This window comes from Atractosteus spatula, chromosome 13 (assembly GCF_055471065.1).
Source record: "Atractosteus spatula isolate fAtrSpa1 chromosome 13, fAtrSpa1.hap1, whole genome shotgun sequence".
Taxonomy (NCBI): Eukaryota; Metazoa; Chordata; class Actinopteri; order Semionotiformes; family Lepisosteidae; genus Atractosteus; species Atractosteus spatula.
The window spans coordinates 35,000,438-35,024,192 of NC_142718.1; the positions used below are offsets into that span (position 1 = coordinate 35,000,438).

At 37.9% G+C, this 23,755-nt stretch overlaps 1 protein-coding gene across 1 annotated transcript in view; it reads left to right on the forward strand.

The window, feature by feature from the left end:
• The window catches only part of LOC148822270 (uncharacterized), a 76,433-nt gene that overhangs the window by 46,678 nt on the left and 6,000 nt on the right, over nt 1–23,755 (forward strand). The window contains exons 7-12 of the mRNA XM_088929998.1: nt 519–597; nt 1,260–1,427; nt 6,305–6,367; nt 9,903–9,927; nt 14,488–14,552; nt 17,041–17,151. Coding sequence (XP_088786124.1) covers nt 519–597; nt 1,260–1,427; nt 6,305–6,367; nt 9,903–9,927; nt 14,488–14,552; nt 17,041–17,151 — 511 coding nt within the window. The remainder of the gene's footprint in view (nt 1–518; nt 598–1,259; nt 1,428–6,304; nt 6,368–9,902; nt 9,928–14,487; nt 14,553–17,040; nt 17,152–23,755) is intronic.

The following is a 23,755-nucleotide window of genomic DNA, read 5'->3' on the forward strand; positions in this document are numbered from 1 at the left end:
CCCTCGTTCTTCATCTCTTTCTTTAGTTTCTAAGTGTATCTGGCTGGCACTTTTATCTAAAGCAACTTACATTTGTACGTGTTAAGACAGTCTGGCATTTTGAATCTGAGGGGAGCTCAGGGTCACAACAGCAGGGCCTCAACCCACATCTGAACCCTCAGACCTACCTGGCCAATTCTCTCTCTCTCATTCTCATTCTCCCCATCTTCTAATTCTTGCTGTTACCCCCCACTCCCACACCTGCTTGTTCTTCCTGAGGTTGGTACAGTAGGATCATATCCTTCTCAGTCACTTCTTGCTTGTCTCTGTTTAAGCAATAACTTCAGTATTCAGAAAATTAAGGAATCAAATTGAAGAAAACCTGTTTTTATAACTTAATTTTCTGTTTAAAGTGGTTATATTGTAAAAATATTGATATTTTACGGCCCTGTTCTCCTTTTCCTTCTTAACACGGTTCCACCTCTTTTCCTCCTTTCTTCCTCTACTTGTCAGCATCACTGAGTTTCTGTGTATTGCAGTTGTGAGCCCCGGGATAATGTTCTCATCCGGGACAGCTGGGCTGGGTCGACGGAGATGATAAAAGGAAACACGTACAAGGTGAGGACAGATCCTCCTGCAGTGTATCTTCAGTCTAGAGAGAGCTGAAGAAGTGAAAAGAAAGCATGTTTGCTTCCATCTAGTCTGTCAGAATACAGGAAGATCAAATTAGATCAAACAAGATCAATTAGATATAGAATAGAACTTCATTTCCCTACCTTTTCCAGACTGTAACATCTACAGTGTACCATGCACATATGTTCATCTAAAGTCTGTGAGAAAGAATAATGCAAATTCCTGCATACAGTATGCTGAAAATTGGTTTCATTAATACACCAGCAACATTGCTTTCCCAAACCAATGCAGGTAAATAACATGTTGTCTGTCTAAGGCTTTTCACTGTGTGTTGAAATTAATAATGCTGAGAAGTACTATACTGTAATTACCACAGGTTTAAGTTGCTTAACAGATATAATTTATCTAGTCATATTATTGCTGTAAATTTGAACTTGCTAAGAGGTCAGTAACCTGCATGACCTTCACATGTGTGAGAGAGAAATATCAAAAGCCAGTGACGTGTGGTCAATATGTAAGAGAGATGTTGAATGGTGTTGCCGTCGGTGTGTATGAAGCCTTTTTTAGTGTCTGTCCTCAAACTGTGTTGAATGTCTCTCTTCTGATTGGATGGAAATAAAATTCATCTCCCAGTCTTCTCGTTTCAGCTGGATAATGACTCTTCCCTCCTGGGGCCTGAGGACCATAGAGTGGTTCAGCATCTGAACCAGCGCTTCTTGAAGGAAGAGAGGGACTATGGGATAATTTCCACAGAGAGCCGCAAACTGACAGAACCTTCATTGCTGCCCTCTTTCTGGCTGCAGCAGGAGTCTTTGGTAATGTAACCTCTAAATGTTGCCTCTTTTAATAATTATATGTCTTAACTGAGGAGCATAATCACCAAATGAGCCTTCTGTGTAATAATATGTTTATTTTCTTTTCATCATTTATAAAATATGGTACGAACATGCACATGTGCGAACACGTGTAGCTTGGTTAGTAGGGCACATGGCTATCAATTGTGATATTGTCTGTTCAAGACCTGTGCAGATAGGCAAATTTGATAAGTTGTCTCTCCCTACTTTCTAGCTAATCACTGTGATGGGATAGGATAGGATTCTATTTCTTTACTGAACAGATGATAAGTACATACATAAGATGATAAGAGTGTTCAGAGTACTCTGTACCAAAGTAAGTTGTGGACCTTCAGAAAAAATAAAGACTTAAGAATACTTATTTTGGTAATAACATGGTACTGTTTTTTATTTTATTTTTATATTTCTTAGTTGCAAATGTTACTGTCAAAGAGTATTCTGCTCCCCATATATACTGTATATAGTTTCAGTAATAATGATGGTTGTACAGTATATGAAACTGTCACAACCAAATACACAAAAAATGTGTATTCATGTATAGCAGTGCTTCTCGGATAACTGTTCTGTTTCTTGATGTGAAAGAAGTGTTGATATTCACAGCAGATTCATCAGAGAACTGAATTAGTCTGAGAGTACCATCAGAAACTACTTTAACATATAGGAATAATTTGGACTGAAATTTCTACAGTGCAATTACAAAAGAAGCTCCTGTGATTCACTGCAAAGACATCACCCACATGGATTCATCAAAGAGACAGAAAAGAAATAATCTAAATGATGAATTATTGACATGCATTTCTTTGTCTTGTCTTTTCATTTTAGTATTGAATTTTACACTGTATGATGATTTAACTACTTGTAACTCTTTATTTGATCATTTTTCAGTTTCAATTTTGGATCGATTGTGGCTTTATTTCATGCATTGCATAGGGAGTATGTATAAATGCTCTTCAGCAGTGCTTCCCTGAAGAGCATAAGGTAGCAAACAATTGTACTGCTGGAGGCTAGCAGATCTATTGAAATGTTGATGGTAAACATGTATTAGATGTTTGTATTCCAGTTCTATTACCCTTTCTCTGTGAAAAAGAACTACAAAGAGACATGTGGCATGACTATTAGTTTTTGCCATTAATAGTCATTGCCATTGTACATTGATTTGCAAACACTTGATCCCACTCCAATGGATAAACATACTCATCCACTACCTTTTCTAGAACTAAGGATTCCTCTATGTTGTTCGCAACAACAGCGGTAGTAAAAATGATATCAACTATAGCATCTTGAGGGGCCTCTCTCCATGCCTAGGGACTGCAGCCACACTGCGTTTTCAGTCTTGTAATACGAATTAGAGGGACAGTCAAGCTAAACACTTTCCTCTGTGGGCGATAATGCAACTCTTTGCTCAGGTGCACAGTGTCCCTGGTCAACTCTCTGCAGAAGCTGAGTCTGCGAAATGGCACACTGCTTCCTTGTTCCTTGTGACTAGCTGGCTAATTGGTCATGAAATCTGCTGACTTTCTGTAAAGCCTCCTAATGATGTGGCGAGAAGATGGCTGTAGAGTGTGTCTGCAGGTTTGTGAATGGGGACATGGCCTTAATAAGTGCACTGAACATCATGTGTGATATTTCCTTTAGGAAGGCAGTGTGGCAGCAGTGCTTTGCTTAACAGTATGTTATTGTTGAGTGGTGCAAAATCTTTTTGAATTGTTTAATTAAGTTAGCAATGTCACTGGCATGCACAGGGACTTTTTCAGAGGACAGTTCTGTTCAGTTTATTTGTCATGCACAGTGCTTATAGGACAGTAAATGTAGTAGGTGCTCTGAGCTGTCGTAACTCAATGGAACATTTTCTAAGATCCTGACATTCAGAGTCCTTAAGCTTTGAAATAAAGACAATGAATTCCCTAAGGGAAGAAGTCACAAAAAAGAGTTGCCTCTTTTCTGTTATTAACATATGGCCTTATATTCAAAATATATAAGCACATAAAACATATTGCTTCCTGTGGGTATTCATGCACCTGTGTTCAATATAGGGTTTTCTCGTGCATACATGACAGTTCTACATTGAATGAATGACTGGATCTCCTTAAAGCATTTAATTTCATATGAACAATCAGGTTGTAGTTGCCATATGCTATGCATTTACTTTGCATTTTCATGGGTTTCCATAGTTGGAGTCATAATTTACCATACTTTCCCTGTGCTTTACTGTAGTGTTCTTTTACTTTGCTTTTACTATGGTGTGCTACAGCAAACTGGTACAGTATATCTGGCATAGCACCAGCACTTTAGAACTACAACTGAGAATGCCTTTGTTCCCAGCATACCAGCTGGACCGTGAATTGTGCTACAAACGTGTAGTAATGAATTTATCCAATTAGGAATCTATGTGTCCTGGCAGTTTTCAGTAGACCTGGGAAATGGAGGCTCCCAATCTTAGTGTTCATGCTGTACAAGAAGCTTTACATAGAATTTCAATTTATCTAATGTTCTGTCTGAGGCTTCCATTAGTATAGTATAGGGACTTGAGTAGCTAGTGCTCTTTATACTATCCCTGAGCCAAAAATAGGCATGTGCAACAGAGCGGCTACAATAGCAGAAAACCAGGTCCTGAACAGGTGTGAATGCTAAATGGCTGGATCCTTTCATTGGAATGTATGGGACTCCCAGGGCCCAATTTTTAAATGTGGTGTGCAATTAGTATGGGTAACAACTTCATCAAACAATTGAAAAAGAGGATATCCTGCACATTTTATGAAGGTGTTTTAAGCTTTTCTTAAAATACAGTATACTGTATAAACTACAAAATTACTGTCTGTTAAACCAGGCTAGGGAATAGTCTAATGCCTTGGACTCTGCATAGCTCTTTAATTTTTACCCTTTCTTAGTAAATTATTTGACACCTTTAGTGTGGTCTGGTAGCTTTTCTTTAAAAAAAATGATTAATAGTTTCTGTAATTGGTAGAGTTTAACAGGCAGCCTTCATCTATTCTCTCTTCCACTCTAAACTCCAATATTCCACAGACTGTTCCAGGATAATTTGTTATTGTCTGTGATGTACTGTAACTGTCCTTGCCCATTCTGAAGAGCAAACACTCACTTTATGTTGTTTGTTGAGTATGTTGAGATACGTTGACAAGCACTTGAAACTTTCCCCACCAGCACTTCATGAGATGTTCCTATATGGGTAGGATCCCTTATTTCCTCTGGATACTTCCTTATTTGATTGCTTTTTTACAAGATTTCTTTTTCTCTAGTGAAGCTTACCTTGACTTTTAAACAGTATAATTCACACTGTACAGTATGTGCTTATCAGGCATTGTGAAACTGGGCCCTAAATGTTACGGGTCACTTAGGATTCCATAATAGACCATAAATACTGAAAAAAGGTGTTCTTTCCATCTTTATCAATTATTAATTCGTAATCCTCATTTGTAATTATATTTTTATGAGTACTACACTCCGATTGCCTAGAAATGTCAGTCTTGCTAGAAGGTATAAGGTGTCTGAAGTACAAATAAGTCAAAGGGATGTGCTGTTTTTTGGAGCTTGAATCTGGGTCAAATTAATTCCTTAACTCAAAGGAGTAATAAAATAATCAACAGGCAATGCTGTAAGTCAATTTATATAAAATTACTTAGCTCTCTGTAAATAATAAATGATTCATGATGTTCTCAGCACGTTCTAATCATAGAAAATAACCATTGTTATTACCAATATTCAGAAAGATATTCTGATATTTGAGGAAGAGTATGTTACTGATTTTATAGGTTCCAGTGTGGGGACAATATTGTTCCGTGGATTTATCTATTTGCAACAATGCGGAGGAAAGTTCAGTGTCAGTCATTTCCCTTATAACACGTTAATCTTCAAGCTTTGCTCTGGATGTGGTCTAAAGACCACAGGTTTGCTGTCATCCCTGGCTTGTGCTACTACACCTGTGTTTGAGAAATCTCGTCAAACTGTATTACACCTTGCAAGTGTTCAAAGGCAAGATTGCAAATAAGTGACAGTGCTTATTTTTAATGAGAAATAGTTCAGTATCATTGGTAAGCATTTCTTTATTTTTTACTTTTGTTTTTTTTTTCTTTTGCTCAAGGTCTTTGATGTTTACTCTTTTTTTTTAAGTGATAGTATTGTGAGCAGCGATTTATTTTGGTTCCTCATCTTGCTTTTCATTCACGCGCTTTAGGGGTCCAGAAAACACCCCCTTCAGGAACATCTACCAAGCAAGCTGTGATACATCATCATCAGAAGCCAAAACTTTCTTTGGGCTTTTCTTCCTTTTTTATCTAACAGGAGTGCTTACTGCCAGTAATTAGGATATTAATCAAGTTAATGAAAGAGCTCTGAACTGAACAACTTTCTTTTCCCCCAAAACTACTGCTGCTAGGTGACGTCCTAAAAAGGAGGTCTGGCCAATGTGCTGTTCTGCTTTCACCACACACTTTACTGTCTCATTTTGTATATTTCTGTGTGAACCATACCGACTAGAAATAACAGTACAGTACTGTATGTCCAGGTGAATGTAGTGATGTTGACTCCATAACTGTCACATTAAAGTTGTGAAGAACAGTACTTTTATCTTGAACGATAAGATTTTTTTTAGGCGCAGGACAGTGTTTGTGTACACACAGTACTGGACAAAAAGTACATTCTTTCTACTATCCAATGTAGTGTACCAGACTGGGAAGGCCAGAGGTAAGGAGACTCTGAGACTGGGCGGCTGAAGGACAGTAGTGACGTTTGTGGCAGTGCTGCAGAGAAAGATAGAGAGAGTCCTGATGAGAGTGCTAATGTGTTTGTTTCTGCCTAATTGGGTGTTCCTGTCACGCTAGGTGGGTGCGCAAAACCAGACTTGTACACAAACACAGAGTTCTCAAGAGGCCTTCTCCATGCAGGTAAATCCTTCTCATACTCCATTATCTCTCCCGTGCACATTATCTGTGGTAATGGATAGGCAATTCAGTTTTCTTTACAGAATAATACCAGAAAAGACATCATTAAGTTTGTTTATGATAGACATTTGTGTTGATTATTAGTACTATTTATTTGGACTAAACTGTTTGGTAGTGATTGCTTGGTAATTAGTTGTTAACAGGCCAATCGATAAATTCTTTAGTTTGTTTCCCATTTCCTGTCTCAGTATGTGAACAATTACATGTTTAACTGTTTTAATGAATTTTTTGTCTATTAATTTATGTCCTTCTGTGATAATCCATTGCATATTAATATTACCACATCATATAAACTGGTTTGTTGGAAGTTGGTAAAAGAAATGCCAGGCAAGAAGGTTTTATTAGAAATAGAAGGATAATTGTCCATTATACTTTTTAAAGTGAATGTTGAAGCACTGTGTTCCAGATATAGCACTGTATTTACTCTTAAGTTGAATTTAGTTATTAGTTTTAAGGTCTCATGAACTCTGCGGGGCAAGAGTTTCAGTTAGTGATAATAGTGTAGAACTCATGAAATGCCATTCTGGCATTTACTGTTTCTCTCCTTCAGTCTGGGAAAGAGAACAAATAACAGGCTTTGTCCCTCCAGCCTGTTTTTTTCTTTCTAGTAGTTCTATGAAAATGCATTAACTTGTAAACCAAGCATCAGACAATAATTGTTCATCAGACTTGTCAAGCATACCCTTTTGTGGGGTGTGCCTAACGACACCAGTAATAAAAAATTCTACTGTGACTCACGGTATACTCAGTAACAGTAACTCAAAATGGGAGGTATCTGATCTGAACTGTCAAGTGCACTGAGCTACATTACTGGCATTATTTCATTAGGAGTAAAGACTTTAAATGACTTACTTTATGTAATCTAAAAGGTTTTTCAGTAAAGAGAAAACAGAGATTTAGAAATTGGTTTTGCCAGTGGTGCTGAAATCATACTGATCCTAGAAAATTCCTAGTAACACGCTGCCCTTAGCGCTCTACAATAACAGCATGCGGAGCCCTTCAAACATTGTTCAGTGCACCCTGCTGGGACAGTGCTTCTGAAGGAAGAGAGAGGATGCAGTCTGAAAGGGTTTAAAGCAACTACAGTAGGTGCAAAATGACTTGCAGCAACTGAATAAGCATCTTTAAAACCTGAAGGAGCATGTTGAGGTAAATTCCATGCTGGAAAGTAAAAAGGAGTAAATTTGCACTGCATTACAGGTGTGAAGCTTTCTTTAAGGTGCGTGCAAGTGGGAGAGCAGAGATGTGTGGTAAAGAGGTGGGGTGGAGGTTAAAAAGGGATTGAAGAGATGGGAATTTGGGAGAAAAGTTCTAAGGAGATGAGTTGAAAATCAGAAGAGGACCATTGAGGGCTGGGGGGGGGGGTGATGAGTGAGCCAAGACTAGGATAATTTTGGCTTTTAATGAAAGCCCAGGAGTCTTAGAATCCCATGGGAAAGGTTACAGACAGACATCATTTCTGTCATGGTCAGATGTGGTAAAATAAGGGATATTTTATCCTCATAGCTCTGCCATGCTCCCTAAAATAATCAGCCAGTCTTCCTCTTGTTTCACTGATGTAAATGTCAGGGCATATTCTGTAATAGTTTCAACACATCTTTGCTTTTAACATATTTGCACCTGCAAGTTCAGCTAACTTTGGATTCCTCAATCACGTAGCCTGTACCTGTGCATTCTCTTTCATGTTAGTATTTATTGTTGTGTTATTCTTCTGGCCTGTGCACCATTTAACCCTGTAAGAGAGAATGGTCTTTAGTGTGTCTTTTCCTCTTTGGAAACTTGGGTTTACTAAAGCAAGAGCATAGTGGACCACCTACAGTACCTGGGCCGGCCTTGTCTGTACAGTAGCTGCTTTTTGCATGGGGAGAAGACTTCGTTTCCTAGTCTTGAGCACTCAAGACATTTAAATCCACCCATCCGATTTCTCAGCGCTTTATCTAATTTGGGGTCATGAACCTATCCCAGCAAGCAACTGGCACGAGGCACGGCAATAATAAACTTTATTTTCATATAGCTCCTTTAAAAGTGGGTTCTCAAAGTGCTTTACAGAACAAAAACAACAAAGAAAAATGAGGGTATGGAGTACAGTAGGAAAGCCAAGGGGCACACAGAACCAGTTAAATAAAAGCCCTTCTAACAAAGAAGGTTTTGAGTCTAGCTGACGATATACTGCAGGGCACACACTCACACCACAGACAGTTTTCCCATAAGCTAATTAACCTATTTGTATCTCTCTGGACTGAGGGAGGAAACCCATGTGAACATGGGGAGAACATACAGACTCCACGCAGACAGCACCCCAGGTCTGAAATTGAACCCTGGGCTCCAACACTGCGTGGCAGCAATGTTAACCATTATATCACCATGCTTCCTGAGACATTTATAATATGTATAATAACTTCATCTAGAATATTGTATTCAGTTTTTGTCACCATACTACAGAAAGGGTATTATGCTGTAGCTTTAGAAAGAGTTCAAGGACAAGAAACAGGAATAATTCCTCTTCTCATGGGACTGTACTTCAGTATAGAACAAATGAGAGATTCAAATCCCAATTTATAATTCTAAGGTTTATAAATTGGGACTAAGGGACTATTTCATTCTCGGTAGTGAAACAAAGACTAAGGAACAGAAGAGAATTTAGAATGGAGAAAAGGAAGCACATGTTTACACACAGAGTTGAATGGGTCTGGAACAGACCTCTCAGTCAAGTGGTACAGTAGATACCTGACCTCTGGGTTCCTTCAAGAAACAGCTAATCAACATTATTGATATGCTTGGCTACTAACCTACGAAAGGAGCAACATTTGCCAAAGGATTTACTCTTGTTTTCAAATTTTATTATGGTCTTAAAGTTACTTAAATGAAGCACAGTTATGGGGTTGCCTTGGGAAATTTCTGTCCTAATTCTTAAAGGAACAAAAACATTCTTTTTTTCTGTGACCGCCGAACATCTCATTTGAAAAAGTCAATTAATTAGACAGGAACTTTAGAATTTTGATGAGAGATTCATGTGTAAATGGGACTATCAGAACTGGAAGACTATTTATTACAAATCCATAATGGCGTCAGTATCAGTCCTCTCAATAAAAGGCCTGGACTGAAAGCTTGTCCATTGGGATCATACTTCACGATTTCCTACCCTTCCTAATCACCAATAACCTTTCCAAGGGCACCATTGTATCCCAGCTCACTTTGTTAAGATAGGCGTAATGGCTTTTCCTACAAAAAATATCCTACTATAGAAAGAACAGGGGAGAAGAAATTAATGTATCCCTTCTTTACCTGATAAAGGAGGTAGTGAAAATTTAAATGGCATGAAGATAATCCTTTTTCATTAATAAGAATGAACAAGTGTCAGCCATTCCTGTTATTTCATTTTTTTTTCATTTAATCTGTGGCCTGAGCCCTTTCTGAAGCAGGAGTGTTTAAATAAAAATCCTAATTTGCACTCTTTTGGTTTTTCTTTTTCTTTCAGAACCCTTCGAGGGTCCCGTTGAAAGGTGAAACTGTCGAATGTGGTACTGTAAATGCAGCATGTAAAATGCCCGTCACCTGTTCAGAATGGAAGTACTGTATTCTGTGAGGAATTGCCACCTTTGGTTTTAGAGGGCTCTGATAAAGGAAGGATGTCCCTGATATTGTGAATGTGTCACTGTTGAGATACAGTGGAACAGCTCATCTACCCCCGTGTCTGTTGGAGAGGTAGAAGTGAGGGTGGCTTTTATCTCCACATGGCTTCAGCAGTGTACAGGAATCCCAAAACCCAGTCGATGTCAAGGAATCACCTTTCTTTATTCTTTATTTTAAACCCCAAACCCCTGCAATCCTTACATGTCACAAAACCTCGACATATAAGCAGTTGCTTATTCTGGATGAAAGCCAGAGAGATAAATATTCTTTATTGTGACTCTAAAGTAGTAATTGACTCTCTTCTCCTTGTAAAAAGATCTCAAGCCACTGTACCTTTTTCAGTTGACTTTCATTCTCAGCCTAATATTCCAGCATGAATAACACATTTCATTGAGGATTATCTTAACTATTTATATCAACCCTCCAGAGTCTTAATATGAGCTTAATGCTTAAAAGTTGAATACCATTAAAGATCTATGAATGTGTGAATTAATTAAATACATGCATAAATAGTGAAACAGGAAACATCTTTCACCAGCTATCTGGTAACTCACTTGCACATGTTTGACCTAGACTGTTTTAATGGAGTCACCTCTGGTTATATTTGCAGTCCTTTTTAATTAGAATGTGATTTCTGTGCAGAGTTGAATAAAATCAGGGGAGAAAAAATAAAAAGAAATTGCACAGAGCTCCCCCTGCTGGTCCCTGTTGGTGAAATTAAACTCGAGTGCATTAAATGGAAAAATGAGTGGAAAATGTTTAATTGCAGTTGTTTTTATGCTCTAATCTTGTCACCATTTTATGGTTGTTTAATAGTACATGTCTATCAAGAGACAGAATGCAGGAATAGAATTATGTTTCTGTCCAGTATATTGCTAATATATACAGTATATAGAGAGACTTACTCTAAACTTCACAGTTATTACTCCTGATGGGATCAAAACCATCATATAATAGAAATATTTACAGATTACATAATAGATCTTACTTAAAAATAAAAAATGCAATATTGCTAGCATTGCACTGTCAGAAAAGATATTTGTCCTAAAGAAGTATAGAAAACACAACTGTCATGTTTATTCACACTCCTGTCGTTAGTATTTGGAAATTCTCCTCTGGCAGGGATTATATTAACAAGACACTTCCTGTACTGTACTTTCTGTATAGTCCTGTTCTAGTGCATCTGAGGTGGGATTTTTGACTGTTCTTCAATGCAGAATGGCTCTAGGCCTTTCGTTGAGGAACGTTTTTTTTATTTTTATTTTAACCATTCCTTATCCATTCCATTGGATCCTTTGTATGCTGGTAAGTACATTTTCAGTGAAGCTTCTTTGCAGAGGGCAAAAGGTATTGGGCAAAAATGTCCCGGTTTGCGGGCTCCAATATACTGTATATCCCTGACAAACACAAAACATAATTGACCCCCGCTTGTCCAAAAAAGCTAAAATTTCATTTTGTCTAATCAAAAGACTTGGGTTCAGTTATTCAGGTATAGTCTGGAAAAATGGAATTTCATCCTTGTATACGTCTACTTTGCAGCTCAGCCATGACTCCCACACTCATGTACTGTAGGCAATGCTGAAGGGTAGTTTCTGACACTTTGTATCCCAGAGATGCTAGTTACTGTAGGATGCAGTATCTCCTGTAGTTGCCTTCCAATTTAAGGTTGCCTCCCAAACCATTTGGGCCTGGTGAACAGGTACACTTTTCTTCTGGGTATAATTACCACTATACAAATGGCCTAAAATTACATAATAAGCGCTTTGGGTGGAGTTCCCAGAAAAAGCACTATATAAATGTAAGGAATTATTATTATTTTTGGTAGATTTAGCTTTTTTCCAGTCCATATTTGTGGAGGTCAATGAACATTTGTTTGCAGTCTTCAGAGAGCTCCCTGACCTTACCCAATATGATGCATGGTATTACTGACAAAGTGCTGTGTCTTCTCTTTTTATACAACAGGGAAGAAGGACACCTTTGGGGGCCTCTACAGTATATCATTCCAGAAGCTTACATTGAATTTCCAGAGAGCAAAATGTTATTATACTGTAGATTTATATTTCTCAGATTTTATTTAAAGGAATTCTCAGAAGGCTATAAATATCAGCCATTTCTGAAGCTGATACTATGGCTTTTTTTTAGGAAACAGCTGGATGACATCATTGGATCAATTTGCAACCAGATTCCTTAATGAACTTCACCTTTTTAAGCACATTTTAGGTTCTGCTAGAAGACCAGCAGTCTGTGCTACATTATGCACCCATGAAATAGTGAATTGAAAAGCTCTGCATGTTTTTGAATATTTCATACAGTACACGCTCTTACGGCAAAATCTCTACTGATACCAAATGTGGAGTCGGTTATTTTCACATCTTTCTTGACAGAGACACATGGTCTGAACACTGCCTTTTCTTCAGAATTGTGTCTGTCAGTTTAATCTTTTAGTCAGTTTATCTGCTGTCTGCTTTTTCTAAAGAAGCTTTGTCATCAGCTGAAAAGTTAATATTGGGTTGAAAAATGTTTTTTTACAGCATTTAGAAATACAGTGATTGCATTTATATCATAACTTCAGCAAATAAACCAAGCTATTTAATTTTAACAACAGTGAGATTCATGATTATACAAATTGCAGAATAATAATAATAACCAAATAATAACCCCTTTATGAGAGTTAATAGATCATTAATGCCCTTGCCAAATAAGGTTTCTTTAAGGTTAGATGTACTGTACATGATTAGTGTGTTGCATTACATACAGTACCTCACCTCAGTGGAAATATGGCACTCCTGTCAGCTCTAATTTTCTGTTCCAGAGATGAGAGTTGCTCATTGGGTTGGAGTTTACAGCAGGAGGAGATACAGCTTGTTTGTAACATTATGTAGATGCTTCTTCCTTCGATGATGCTGGAACCTAATTTTATATGCCAAGAAGCCTTTTACCTTAGAGTGCTTTCCCTGAAACAATTGGAGAAATGAAAAGACACTTCCAAGTATAAAGTTGAATTTATGGGTAAAAATAGATAATAAATAACACTTATACCTATAAAGCTCTTTTCTAGACACTCCACACAAAGCGCTTTACAGGTAATAGTGACTCCCTTCCACCAACACCAGTGTGTAGCACCTACCTGGATGATGTGACAGCAGCCAGTGTGAGCCTGCACGCTCACCACACATCAGCTATGAGTGAGGAGGAGAACAATGTGATAAAGCCAATCATAGATGGAGATTATTAGGAGGCCATGCTAGGTAGAGCCCAGGGGGGCATTTGGCCACGACACCAGGATAACACCCCCACTCTGCCCTGGGATTTTTAAAGAGTCATTCACAGAGATTCAGAACCTTGAATGGGAATGCCCTGGAATTCAGAGAGAGACAGGACCTCCTTTGTACGTCTCATCCAAAGGATGACGCCTTTTTACAGTATAGTGTCCCCGTCATTATAGTGGGGCTTTAGGACCCACACAGACCGCAGGGTGAGTGACCCTACTGGCCCCCCTAACACCTCTTCCAGCAGCAACCTGAGCTTTTCCAGGAGGTCTCCCATCCAGGGACTAACCAGGCAAAAAGGTGGGTGCAGGATATAGGGGGCAGAAAGAAGAAGAGATTCAGTCTTGCAAGATGACATTAGGTTCAGGAAGTCGGGCGTGTTGTGTGTGTTGGTGGGAATCTGGGCTGAGATGTAGAATTTCATACTGTAGGCCCTGTAATGAAGGCCACTAGAGGAACTGGGAGTGAAAAAAAAAAAACACTAGATCCTTTCATCAAAATAAAATATTGTTTAGAAAGTTTCAGGGAGTTAAAAAGTTTGTCCACAGCTCTGCGATATGAGCCTTTTGTTTAGAATAATTACTTTCAATTTCTTAAAACTCATTGCCCATGAAATTGTTTTCAGGATGCTCTTAAGCCTTGCTGTATATTTGAAATGCATTAAAAAATAAACCCCAGCTTTTTAGGTTTCAGAGCAAAAATGTTTTTTAGTAATATGCCCTTGTGCTTTTTTGATTTGCTTGTTTGACACAATTCAAGCCTTTTGCTTTTGCATGTAGTGCAGACTGACAGTATGGAACAGCCTATGCTGGCTTGCTAAAGGATGAGTAGGCATTGTGCAGTTGTGTGGAACACAGGAGATAGATCATAGGGTGTTTATGATAAATTGAATGAACTGTAGAATGCTGCTGTAGATTCAGAAGAATACAAATTTTGCCAATAAGAGGAGGCCGTTGGCCCATCGAAGCTCACATCAAAGCTCATTTGGCTTTCAGTATTAAATTGATCCAAAACTTGTGTGTGGTAATTTCTCTAAAAACATCAGATTCAACAGCGTGGCTGCATAGCTTGTTGTAGACTTCTTTTCTCAATTCTAAATGCACTTCCAGTATAATTAGTAGTTAACATCTGTAGGTGCTGTGTTGTGTGTGTAATTAACAGGCAGCGCAGAGAAAGCTGGTTTGGAGGACTCTGAGACATGGACTTGGGTAGTCTCCGTGCCCCAGGTGAGTGGCAACTGTTTTGACCACTGTGGTCTTTGCCGCAGTGCATCATGGGTAATCTGCCACCGCTTCTTTTGGTATGATTTTAAAGAGGTATTTATCTTGTACAATATTTAAATGGAAAACAATGAAATATTGCCTGCTGCAAATAATGTCAGAATGAAATCATGTTTGACAGAAAATATGTCTCTCCAAACAATAAATAATTGTACAAGAATTGTTCAAGCTTGCTTCGTACAGCCTTACTGCCCTAATGGAGGTCCTGTGAACAGGATGTGCTTAAGGGTAGGGAGCATCCCATCCAATCCGAGTCTCCACACTGTTATTTTCCCATACAGCGTGACAAATTGTCACTCCTGTTGTCCCTACAAAGTAATCAACCTGTGACAAATGGTTTAGTTTAAGTAATTTATACTCATTTTGCTGCTGCAGAAAAGTCTGTGTTACTGGCAGAATATATCTCCAGTTTCTTTCATGTTTCAGCAGAACCTTATACATGTTTGTTTTCAGTTAATTTTGTCAGCTTTTTCAGGCTTCCAGTTCGAATTTGCGACTGTAGAGATAAATTTTGAGCTGCCTAATTTAATGTGACAGTGTTTATACTATAATGTGAAAATTAAGATAAACTATCATTTATTTGGCCTGGTCTATGTCATATGCCTGTTAATTCATTTACTAAACAATAACCTCAGGAGACTGTTTTAATAATATATTCATCTGAAGCAGAGAGTGTTCACATACTGGATAAGGACAAAAGGCAGATGTTACTGTTCAAAGAGTGAGAATTATTTAAATTATAATTATTTAAACTATATTCAAAGTTTTTCTTTGAAGGCTTAATTGGCTGTAAAATATGCTTCATGATAATGCTTTACCTTTTCAATGTCTGTCAATCTTTTATATTGGAGGTTTCTCAAGGACTTTGCAAATAAGGGTATTTTAATTATTTTGAAAAAAAACCTCTTTTTTACCTCAAAGCATTAAACATGCAATAACACAGGAACAGTACATATACATTTACCCTTGCAAAACACTCATTTTTTTCCACTTGCTGCTAAAACATGAATTTTGACAGGTGAAACCTGCTCTTTGCCTCGATATCACTTTTCTTTTAGGATACAGAGAAAATAATATGCTTGTGTACATTATAAAATAAATTGCTGGTCGAGCAATGTTTTGCTCTGTCATAAAATTTTTTTTACCATACACCCTGGTAAAATATATTTCAGGTAAATATTTCAGGTCTATACCTTATGTGGAGCTACTGATTTATCACATTAATCAGTTTCATAATTGTGATGCACGTATAAAGGCAGACCATTATTCATCTTTTAATACAGTAAATGTATTATGTCAGGTTAATACATCACTGTGTGGATCATACATTTTTCTGGAATCCAAAATCCTGGCTTTTCACTTGCCTTGCACTAAGCCATTGTTTTCAGTGTGACCAGGGCTGAGGCTGTGATAGCAGAGTGCAGGGCCGCAGAGTGACACAGTAATTACTGGACTAGAATCCCTATACAAAGATCCCTTGACAGTCTTGTGGATAGGCAGACTGTTAGATAAATGTCAGAAGAAAAACATGGCTAACGAGGTTGATAAGAAAACACTAAAGCTATAATGGCAGGTCCCTAGGTTCATTATGTCCTGGTATTTGACCTTAAGGAATTGTAGGTCATTTACAAATTGTACAGTCTAGGTGAAAGATACCAATGGGCTCTTTCTCACTGGGTAAACAATTACAAAATCCGATCTGGTGCATGATCAGGAAATATTTTGGATGGTGAAAGTTTATGATTCTGAAAAACAAATTTTCTGTTGTAGATATAATGATTTATGTTCCTGCTGTCAGCAGGCCTCCTGCAGTGGATGTTAAAACAAAACAGCCCAGTTCTGCAAGGTGCAAGGAGGCTCTGAGATGTACAGTACAACACTACCACAGTGAAGAGACTGAATAATTATGATTTCAGAAAGATTAATTGAAATTATCCTCTGAGGAGACCTGCAAAGACATTTTCTTTTCTGGTTCTCCTGTAGCATTATATTATATTAAGAGGTCTGCTGTTTAAAAAAATCAAAGTGTCTATTCATTCTGCAGTTTTTCTTCCAAGATGTAAAACTTTTCAAAAGTCCACCCATGAAAATACCAATCGGAGAATCACATTCAGCCACAGAGGAGAATGTGAGAAAAGATTTTAGCACTTGTATCGGTGCAATAAGATTCAAAGAGAAAGGAATCTAATTGCTTTTTGTGCTAATTTGAAAGCCTTGTATTTCACTGTCGAGTCAGAACAGGGCAATGTGTAACAGTCTAGAATGATTTAATTAAGAAACAGAACTCATGTTCTGCTGTGTGAATGGAGCAATCTGAAATAAGAAATACTACTAATAGTAATAATATCACTATCTAGGTATTGTTGCATCTATTATCTATTGCTTCTGCTGTGTTTGATGCTTTGTTAATGCTATGTTATTTTGCTTTTATTAGCTGAAGAGTGGCCACTATACCCCAACCAAGATTGAACCCATTCTCACAGAGTGTGAGCTGGCCAAGACAGAGAGAATGAGGTCAGCACTCCAGTATGACATGGACACACTGGTAAGTATTCTATAGTGGTGGTCATATAGAGACAGCCTTAGATTTCTTTCAAGCAGTGTGAACTGTTGTGTCGCACAACCACTTGAAAGCTTTTATTTGAAATAAATGTAAAATGTACGATAGTAAAAAGGATGCATGGCATTTCCGTAGCTTTTTTTCTGTTTAAGGTTGGTATCGCTTTAAAACTTTAAAATGTTAAAATGATTCTATATTTAAATCATGTGCATCTGAGGTGCACTTATTTGCCCAATTTATTATGTGGTTTTTGATTACTTGATGTCTGCTGGAAGCTGATGTCCTCCAATTTAATTTATTGGCAGGCCCGTATAACAGCAGAGATTTTCTAGGGGTCCTCTACACAGAGCAATATAACCAATTCATACAGTGTTCAAGTTATTTCATTCCTCTTCTATTTTTTACTCATTTGGAAACATGACATTTTCCCAATCTAGGTCTGATCTCAGTTGAACACACTTTCCAACTATGACAAGAAACTTCACAAAAACAGCTGGCTATTGTGGGCACATCTGCTTCTGAACTGCTACCTAGTCATCCATGAGCTCACGTTCTTTCTTGTAACTTCATGAAATCTGCTTATCCAGCACTTTTAAATGGTGGTTATAAAGTGTTCATTTCCGGAAGGTAGCACTGCTTGGTTCAATATTAATTGTAAATGTCAGACTGTATCTGCAAACAGATTTATTAATTTCTACTACACTGGCCCCCTAACCCTTGTGTACTGCACAAAAGCAGAACAAATCATTAACACTCTGGAAAAGAAAATGCAATCCTATTCTTGATGCTGTACACAAAGCCTTGTTGTATGAATGTTCTAGTACAGGAAGGGCAAAGAAACAGGGATAAAGAAAACAGAAATCAAATGTATTTCACCTTGGATCATCAGATTGTTAGCTTCCACTGATGTTTTACACTGGCGAGTCCTGACCTATGGCAGTGTGGAATAACCATTTAAAATATAATGTTCAAGTTCACCCTTTGAGTTGTTATAGAATGCAATTAGCTTGTCTGGTAATGCAGTACGTCAACTGCAGTAGTCTACATAATGTCTGGTAGTAAAAGATAAGTGTGTTGTTGAAAAACGCAGTTGACTCTTAGGTTAAATAGATATTTTGTGTTTTAAACTCATATTATGGAAACTGGCCTTAGCTTAGCTAATATCTTCGATCTTGGGTTTTTGTCTTATCCAGAATACGGTCCAGATCTCTTTAACTGGCTTGAAAATGTAATTAAAAGAAAACTAATTTAATATTTTGGAAAAAAAATAGAAAAAACTTCATTGATGAGTGCATTTCAAACCACAATGAAAGTAAAATGTACACAGTAATGTGAAAACCTCCAATTTATATCACAAAATAGACTACATTTTCAGGTATGCGCAGCTCCGTATTCTATGATTCAGAAAGAGGCAAACAAAATTTTGGTGAGGTGAAGCGGCCCTATTACACTGTAAACAAGGTAGTCTTTGAAAACATCCCTTTTAATCCAATAGAAATATTGCTTTTGACATCAAGACGGTTTTGCCAACAAATGCAACATACTTGTTAACACTGAAATGTCTGCTGCACTGCTTATACTTATTCGCTTCGTACATTGCATTGCATTAGTCATGATAGCCTCGATTCTTGCAAACTCTCGCTCTCGCCTGTGGCGAGACCAGTAGTTTGTAACAACATGGCGACCATAGAGTCCTTTCACAAAGTTCATGTTTTTGTGCTAAATTCCAAATTTGTAAAATTGTGAGATGCTGTCAATTAATGTATTTTGTCACAGAGACATCATAACCAATCTGAGAAATTGGGACTGCCGTTCCCCTTTAAATACCTTGATGTAGTTTTAAGGCAGCATGGTGGCCCAGGGTTGAGCATTGTTGCCTTGCAGTGGGACCCTGGGTTCAGTTCCTGGGGTACTATCTGCATTGAGTTTGTATAATTTCCCCATTGCACGTAGGTTTCCTCAGGTCTCCTCCCACAGTCCAAAGACTTACTGATAGGTTAATTGGCTTCTGAGAAAATTGGTCCAGGGGTGAGTGTGTGTTGTTATTGTTTCTGTCTTCCAGGCAATGGACTGATGTCCCATCCTTGGTGTATTCTGTCCCATTCTAAGGATATGCCACTTTGAGTGTATCTGGCCTTGCGCCCATTATTTGTTGGGATAGGCTCCGGCTCCCCCATGACCCTGTACTGGATAAAAAATCACTGGAACATGCACGAGTTGTTGACTAACTGCTTAAATAGTTTGATCCATCTTGTACCCCCATTAGAATAAGCTTCAAAAAGAATTTTGAAAACATTTCAGTGAGGAAGATATTGCTCTTTATAAATTCCATTCCCAAGTTATACAATCTGTTTTCTTTTGTAAACAAATGTTGTGTTCTTCAGCCCTTCCTGTCTGGAAAGATTACATACATATTCTTTGGAAATGTTTATTAAATTAGATTTACATTAATATCTTCAAAAATGTAATAGAGTTTTTTTACTTATTTCGTGCACTGGCCACTGCCTTTGATGGTTTCACCTTTGTATTGTGTGCTGTGTGCTTCCTTTAAAAGAAACAACTGCTGTCAATGCAATATCTGTGCTATTGGCACTTCAACAGTGCTGCACCATTGTTTGGTAATGTAACATTCAAAATAATAATCACCAGCATATTTTGCAATGTGCAGCATAGTTAACTACATGCAAAAACCTTTGGAACAACTGAGTGAGTTGTCATACAACAGCAACATTTTCAGAATGAGCCTTGTCTTATTAGTTGTTTTTTTAAAGTAGAGTTCCTAATGGACATACTGTAAGTGCATTTTGTCATTAAAAACTATGGGTGAGCTGTAGCTGGCAGGGATTGAAAGGCAAGTTCAGAGGCTTAGACACAGTTGTTGGACATCTTGGGACTGACAGGACTGAGGTAACAATGGAGAGCTATGGGATTAAGTCTGCATTCCTCATTCTGTTTTGGGTACCAGAGGCAGCATAAAGGTAATACATGATATTAAATAAATAAATAGAGAAAGAATGAAAAATGGAAAGATTGATAATCCTATTTGCTTCAGGACAAGGCACAGTACAGCTCAGATAATGAGATGTGACACTTTAATTAGGCTAGCCAAGATAAACAGTGTAAAAATATCCTTGCTGTTGTTCTCCAGGACAGTGTTAACCCATTGCTGTGTGGATCAGCACTATGGACAGCTCCCTTGTCTGAACATGCCAGCTGTGCTGGCGAGTGTCAGAGCTGTGCAGACCTAGCTGCGGGCCAGTGGCAGGTCTGTGTTATGTGCCTCAGAAGAAGGTTAAATGGCATTTCCTAATTCCCATTGAAACCAATTAAAAACATCTTGGAACCAAGAGCACAGAGACCTGTCAGAATTACCAGGATATCTGAGTTCTTGGGCAGGTGGCATAGAAGTGCATGGCTGATGTCTGCAGACTGATTGATAAAACTCACTGGGTTTGGAAAAAAAAGAAAGAAATGCCCCACACCTCTCATGAATTTTTAAAATTTAGAATGACTAGAACTCCTTGAACTTCATAGCATGACCCAGGTGAGTGTGGTGTGGCTTTGAATAATGTACATTTCTGGCTATGTTGTCTTAGAGCTGCTCTAGATTAGAACTGGTTTTGCTTTTGCATTTTTACCTCATGAAAAAGTATGTAACGTGCTTTCCTATAACTGTCCTGAATGGTTAATAGCAATTATGAAGTCAACTCTAAATCATATAATTTCACTAGTTGTAATCTCTATAATGTATTTCCTTGTACTGTATTACTAAAGATCCTGTAGCACTTTCCCATCTGTCATTAATTTAGAAAACACTTAAAGTTCAGTCCTCACTGGAGTATACTGTAAGAGTACCCACTTTATCTAATGGAAAGCAGAGTTGTTTAGAATTAGCCAGCTTTCACACATAACATGGTAAACAGGAAAACTAGATGTTGTATGTATAGAAAGAGTTAGATCTGTACACCTCTGTGAAACACAGAGACATCTTAATACAATTGGGAATTACAATAGTTTTTTTGTTATGAGCATCAATACATTTCTCAACGCCTCCACCAGTTTTTCTACAATTATAGCAAAATGTGTTATTATTAGAGCTTACTTTGGGTAAGAAGAAAGTTTGTGATTTAGCCATGTTTAATGCACCTTGATCTCATAACCTTCAAAAACACAGCGAATGCTCATCAAACAATATAACTAAAGTTAAACCACACATAAGCAATCACTGTGATGTATTATAGTTGCCAATCCATCACATTTACTGAACAAATCAAATTAACTCATTATTAGATGCTATTCATCATTAACATTATTTGTTCCTCTCTTAACTGTTTTGGGAAACCTCTCTTTTTCCTCAAGCTAAAAGGCTGAAAAACCATGCTGGTCTTTCAGTGTAAGTCTAAAATAAAAGGAGTTTAAGTTCCAATATTACTATAGAATATTCCTGTTTGGTTGGTATGATGTACATGGTCTCCTGGTCTCACAGTTTAGAGATGACTGCCGAGTCAGTGACACATGCTGTCTTGGTAGCATGCATGAAAGGTGTGGCTTCACTGTCTGTGTCACAGTGAAAAGGGGCCATAGCCCAATAGGGAGGAAGAGGTTTATAATAAGTCACTAGAGGGCGGCAGTATTCTGTAGTTTTAAGAAAGTTAAATGAAAAGTTATAAGAGTTATATGCACAAACTATGCACTTATAATTCAAAGTAAAATTAACTAAGATATAACAATTTAATATCAGGAATGTAATGCATAACCACATATTTTAACATTCTGAACTGGTTGTTTAATATCATGAGTACTTGCTGTAGTATAGGTTATAATTCTAACATGAAGCAACGCATTTTCTCAGATATAACACAAGGAGATTTCCCGATTGCGAATGTGCTGCTGTAGTACACAAAGGCAGGCAGTTGTCATGGTTAGACTCTAATTTGTTTTTATCAGAGGTGTGGACAACTGTATGTTTGCATTGTGTTTAAATCAGAAAATAGTATCAGTTGGATAATTGGATGATAACATCATAAACACATTTGTATATTTCAACCACACAACTCTGGCAGCAGATGCATGGGGTATTTCTGTTCTCTCAGTGTTTGCTTGGGTTTCCTCAGGGTGCCCCTGTTTCCTCCCACAGTGCAACAACATACTGGCAGATTATTTGGCTTCTGGGAAAACTGGCCCAGTGTGGTGTGATTGTGGTGTGCATGTTCCCACATGACAATATATGTTGTGGGCGGTGCGGTGGCTCTGTGGCTAAGGATCTGCACCTCTGGCTGGAAGGTTTCCCGGTTCATATCCCGCGGCTGGCTGAGGACTCCTACTCCGTTGGGCCCCTGAGCAAGGCCCTTAACCCCAACTGCTCCAGGGGCGCCGTATAAATGGCTGACCCTGTGCTCTGATCCCCAGCTTCTCTCCCTGTCTGTGTGTCTCATGGAGAGCAAGCTGGGGTATGCGAAAAGACAAATTCCTAATACAAGAAATTGTATATGGCTAATAAAGTGATCTGATCTTATTCACTGAAGCAACAAAGGACAAGCTATAATTGTCTGAAACAATAAAGTGATCTTATCTTATCTTAGACAAAGTGGTTATGAAATGGAGAAATGGAACCACACCACCCCCTTTCAGACAATTGTTAATTCTGCAATGTCAGAATTCAAAGCTTTCGAATTATGCTAAATTGTGTTTACAGTATGTGTGTACTATACAGTATATGGATTTATAGACATATATACCTGGACACAGTCCTGCCACAGTGATCATACTAAGTGAAGACTAGACAGTACGTCATTGATCCTGTGTTCCTGTTGCTCTTCTTGGAACTCTAAAATGTTATTTTTTATGGTGTTCAAAACACAGTATTTTAAAAGAGGCCATACTAATGTCAGATAAAGCTTCGGTATAACTTCCCTGGATTTAAATCCCATGCTATCTACTATACAGTATATCAAAGAATTCTGTTTGCTTTTTTTATTGCTTGGCCATGTATTCTTAATAAGGTTACAGGAGATCATACATACAGTACTGTACTTCCTGCAGCTCTGAATTGCCCATGAGATGTGTGTAGTGTATATTCCTACTGTGTGTGTATTGTAGCTTCTTTACTCTTATCAATGTTGAATTTAATTTGCTAATCCATAGTTTTTCTAAGTCTTTTTGTAGTTATGTTTGCCACTCTGTTTGCCACATCTTTTAGTTTTGTATCATCTGCAATTCCTACTTGCATTCTACTGTTGATTACGATGTTCAGGAAGAGCAGTGGCTCTTGAATCTCAGCGATACCACTGCTTACATCTGCTGAATTAGAGGTTATGCCCCTTAAGATGATATACTGGTTTGCAAGTCCAAGGATATTGAACTCAAGATGCTGATCCAGCTGGCAGCTTTAACAGATTAAGATTCCCTAGAAGTCAAGTAAGTCAATCATCCCAAAAATCCTCTTCAGTGTGGCTCATTAGAATATTCCATTCACATTTCTGAAAACGATAGTGTACAGGAGGTGGACAAAATACAGCAGGGGTTCAATGCGGAGAACCATTGAGAATAGCCAAATCTGCATATACAGTACAGTAACCCCTATACTATT